Consider the following 4,945-nt stretch of genomic DNA (forward strand, 5'->3'; position numbering starts at 1 on the left):
ACAATATTTGTTAAGACATGCATGCTTTGTACAAATGAGAAGTACTAAGATTTTAAAATTGATTGAGAAAATGTTTGATACAAAAAGTTAAGAAATAGATAGATTGATTTCCTAAAACCTAACTAACAAAAGTAATTAACAATATACAACGCAGAGTTCAATGAATCAGAGAAACAATTGCAAATACCTAGATTATATTAACAAGAAAAACACGTAGACAGAAAGAAACAAAAACTAATAAATAATTGAAAGAATTGATTCAAATTTAATTGCGTATATTGATCTTAAAGGGGAAATCTTCCAATTAAAATGAAACAATTATTGATCACACAGCTCTATAAGCATCCCTTTCGGGGGTGATAAGAGACGCAGAGTATTCTCCAAGTACAGTATCAATTACACCCTCTTTCAAGTCTTCAATCTGCTCGAGAGCCTCTTTGATGTCCAACCTTCTTTCCACATTCTCCTCACAACAACTGAGGCCAATCTTTAAGAGTTTGAGCAATTCAGCCTTACTACTTCCTACTCCTCCCATCTCTATGTCAAATACATCACTTGTGCGCTTCTCGGTAATCATTGCATTTACCCAACTAGCTACATCAGAATCACTATTATGTCTATTTGTGATATAGTTCTCTGGGAATTTACCCGTTAGGATCTCCAATATTAGAATCCCAAAACTCCAGACATCGGTTTTCTTTGTAATGCGGCCAAGTTGAGCATACTCAGGGGATTTGTAAGGCATGATGATTTTTTGGGCATGGTCAAGATTGATCAAAGGACTGAGGGCATAATCAGTTAGTAGGGGCTCAAAGGATTCATCTAAAAGCACATTGGAAGATTTAAGATGACCATGAGGCACAATCACATTAGGGAGTGCACTGTATAGATAAGCCAAACCCCTAGCTACACCTTTCACAATTTTCAAACGGGTTGGCCAATCAAGTCCTGGCTTCTGATAGTTGTGGTTACCTACAAGCAAAAGCAACAAAACCATCGATTAATTAACCACACACACATTTTGTGTTTTTTTTCCATCTTCATGTGATCGTAAAGTGATTGGTTTTTTTTTTGTTAACAATTTTATTTGTTATTATAATTAATAATATTTTTGACAAAAATAATCTTGATAGTCTTTTTAAGTTTAACTTATTTTCTGTTTAGAATATTAAATTTTTTTTTTCTTGATTTAATCTTTTAAGTTATATTTTTTTTACACCGTTAGTTTTTTATCTCAATTTCAACAGCAATTAATTCAATTGAAAGCTTCTAATCATTTAAAATTTTTATCAAATGCTGCACCAGTACGTCCCTCATACTAATCATTCAGAAAAAATCTTATGAATGATATATATATTTATTAATTTTCTCTACAACAATTTAAATTCAAATATAATCTTAAATAATAAAGATATATCCACACAATCAATGTCTTTAACTTCTTCAAATGCAAAGTAACTTAGAGACTCAACTTGTTGCGATATTACAATTGAATCTTAATATTTCATGAAAGTAATTCGGAAAAAAAATTCAAATTTAAAAGACTGTATGCATAATTTAAGATATCTTAAAAGTTAATGGTGTAATAAATATATATAACTTAAATGATTGACTCAGAAAAAAAAATTAAAACACATAATTAAGCTAAACTTAAACAATTAAAATATATTTTTTGCAATATTTTTTTAATAATTAACAAATAATGTTACTATCCACGGGTAACTCTCGCTAGTAAATGGACATAACAAATATTAGTGTTATTTGAAATCCACATAAATATCATTTCCATAAACATATTTACTCAATAAGACCTTGGTTATATTTAGACTTACGTATTTTTCAGTTATGTATTTGTTGGAGTTGTTAACTGATTAAGGTTGGAGCCTAAATAATCACCTACAATTGTTGCTTATTGTATTCTAAAATTAGGAAGAAATTACTATGATACACATTTTGAGATTTATATCAGCATTGTTGGGTTCTATATAATCCGTATACATACACATATACGGATAAATATATGTATTTATCAAATTAAATTACATTCGAAAAGTTATACTAATTTAATAAAAAAAAGTTATATTAATAATTATATTTATTTAATAATATTATATAGATAAATATTTCTTAAAATCAATTATTGAATTGAAAATTATTATTGTATAAATTATATTTATAAATTTTGACATTAATATGTATATAATTATTTTCCATATGAACAAGATGTGTCAAGATTAATAGCAACATTGCAAATATATATAATTTTAATCTTGACGCATCTAAATTACATAGAAAATAGTCAAAGATTAATATCAAAATTTATAAATATTATACGATTGTAATTTTCAATACAACCGTTGATTTTAATTTTATATTTATTCATATGTTAATAAATTAGTATAACGACTGTATGCATGTAATTTAATTTCTTCTCCTACGATATTTTAGAGAGGGGCTAGATTAATTTCTCATTAATTCCACACTTTTTTCTATTAATTTCCCTTTTTAATGATCGTTTTAGATATTTTATAGGTATAATGGAATTATAAGCATATATACCATGAAGATGACTGGCCAAGCAACCATTGTGAACAAAGGCAGATATCAAAAGCTTCTCTTCTCTTCTATAATAATAGGAGAGGAGAGGTAGAACATTGGGATGGTCGAGGTTTCCCATCCTTCTCATGTGCTCATGGAACTCTTCTCTTGGCACATTGTTCATCTGCTTGTACCTCTTGACAACCACAGCCCGACCATCCAAAATCACAGCCTTGTAGGAAGACCCAAATGAGGCACTACCTAGAATTTCAGCAGACGCCGTTAGCAAATCCTGTAAATCAAACTTGAGCCCATCCTGTCTGAGGAATATAAGTTTTCCTTGTTCTCCTCTCTTGGAATGATGACGATCCTGCTTAGGACTTCGAGGATCATAGTGTTCAGCGAGGCTTTTGGTTTTCACATAAACAGGTGGATTAACATATTTATTGGAGGTCTGCACATGGAACGTTGTTGAGGTTGCAGAAGAGACTTTATCTAGCTGCTTTTGAGACCTCAAGCGGGAGATGACCAATATTGAAATCACAATGGCTAGTATAAATGCTATCATGATCACAGTAAGTAAAATTTTCATGACGAGCATTTTACTCTCCCCACCTAATTGACACTTATTCGTTAAAGGCGGCCCGCATAGACGCACATTTCCGCTAAAAGAAGAGGCACCGAAGGTTCTTAGATTGAGCGGGATGGGACCCTCTAAATCATTGTTAGACAAGTTTATTATCTTCAATTTATTATTATTGTTATTCTTCTGTTGAAAATCGGGGATTTGACCTTCAAACTTGTTTGCGTCAAGCCTGAGGACGAGGAGAGTAGGCAAGGTAGCAAGAGAGGAAGGAATTTTACCGGTGAACTCGTTATTGGCCAAATACGCTTTCCTCAACCTGCGCATACCTACAAATGCATCGTCGGGTATCTGCCCCGAGAAATGATTATAGGACAAGTAGAGGGCCCTCAAACTGGGCAACATATTGATGTTGGGTAAGGAACCCACAAAGGTATTGTTCATTAGGCTAAGTGTCCGCAATGCCGGCATTGAAGCAAGAGATCCCAGATCGATATTTCCGGTTAACCCCATGCTCTCAAGGCGTAACCCCCACACCCTGTCATTCAAGCAAAGCAAGCCCGCCCAATTAGGAATGTTTCCAGAGCAAGGTGGTTTTGAGTTTATGGATGGATTCCAATTACTCAGGGCCACCACATTTGTTAATGAATCCTTGAACTTCAACAACGCCTCAACATCTGAATATGACATTGACATGCTTGCACATGAAAGTAATAATATCCAAACAACTAAGGATTTGACATTATAATTATATGCTGCAGGTACGCGCACAATTGAATTAGAGCGCGCGCCCATTAGCATTGACAATGGCAATCGCAGATAAAGATAACGAGGATATCAAGATGATAAAGCCAAAACCCGCTCGCCAGATATATAATAATTCTCTTATTCTTAAGAGGGTATTGGTATTGGTTGTATTCGGCTGCATATATGTGATTCTTTTATCTTTTTCTTATTATTATTATTGATATTAATAATTAACATCACCATCTCTTATCATTAGTAGTCAAAGGGCCGAAAAGGGCCAAGGGGGATGGTGTTGTTAGGGGCCAAGAAAAAGTATGTCGTGATATGGTGAGTAAGGAAGGAAATATTGATAACAAACAAATGAAAGGAGTAAACTCAAAGTGCGCTAATTTTTTGGGTGTCATCAGAACATGAGTTGTGTGCGCGAGATGTCTAAGGAGGTCCTCTAATTTTTCTTCTTTCATTCTTTTCAGCGTACATGTACAATTTAAGCTGTCAAACCGCGTCCTTTCACTTACATTGGTTTTTTCATCATTATATTTTAACATCCATAATGGCATTAGATTTTATTGTGCCTTATTTCACTATCATATAAATATATATACTTTTTTTTATTATAATGATAAATAAGAAGAATTAATGTCCTTTATATTATAATAAAATATAAACTTGATCTGAACTCACTAATTTAATTTTTTTTAATGACTCGTCAAGTTGAGAAAGGGAGAGCATGGCTAGAATATGAAACATAGTTAAACAAGAGGGTAATAAATTTGTTTTGTATAGGTGGAATCGAATGTAAACTTGTACGAATTTATGTCATATTAAAATATTATTAAAATAAAAATGGAAATCACATATATACTTATGTATGACTTTAAATTCATCAATAATTTAAATTTAAACTAAAATATACAAAATCACCGTAATAAAATGCCATACTCATAATTAATAATAAAAAAGTAAACTAAAATTGAAGTTTGTTACCCATTGCCAAATCAATTAAGATGATTTTAAAATAATTACTATTATGTTTATTAACAATTATAAACGAAAAAATATATCAACAAAAAAAGA

At 31.7% G+C, this 4,945-nt stretch overlaps 1 protein-coding gene across 1 annotated transcript; it reads right to left on the bottom strand.

Moving 5' to 3' along the window:
• Positions 1 to 242: 242 nt before the first annotated feature.
• On the bottom strand, positions 243 to 4,376 carry LOC101505929 (pollen receptor-like kinase 4). The gene is made up of 2 exons (XM_004488915.4): positions 2,560 to 4,376; positions 243 to 972 (listed from the first exon to the last, which is right to left on the bottom strand). Exons 1-2 carry the CDS (start codon positions 3,920 to 3,922, stop codon positions 326 to 328), a joined length of 2,010 nt encoding a protein of 669 aa, XP_004488972.1. The 5' UTR covers positions 3,923 to 4,376; the 3' UTR covers positions 243 to 325.
• Positions 4,377 to 4,945: the final 569 nt, after the last annotated feature.

The sequence above is a fragment of the Cicer arietinum genome, chromosome 1, assembly GCF_000331145.2.
Source record: "Cicer arietinum cultivar CDC Frontier isolate Library 1 chromosome 1, Cicar.CDCFrontier_v2.0, whole genome shotgun sequence".
Classification (NCBI taxonomy): domain Eukaryota; kingdom Viridiplantae; phylum Streptophyta; class Magnoliopsida; order Fabales; family Fabaceae; genus Cicer; species Cicer arietinum.

What these genes read in the sequence shown, in the direction of transcription:
- LOC101505929 (XM_004488915.4), bottom strand. Translation starts at nt 3,922, where the DNA reads ATGCTAATGGGCGCGCGCTCTAATTCAATTGTGCGCGTACCTGCAGCA. An exon ending in CTTGGCCAGTCATCTTCATG is followed by an intron (nt 973 to 2,559) that starts GTATATATGCTT and finishes TTTTGCTTGTAG; the next exon opens with GTAACCACAACTATCAGAAG.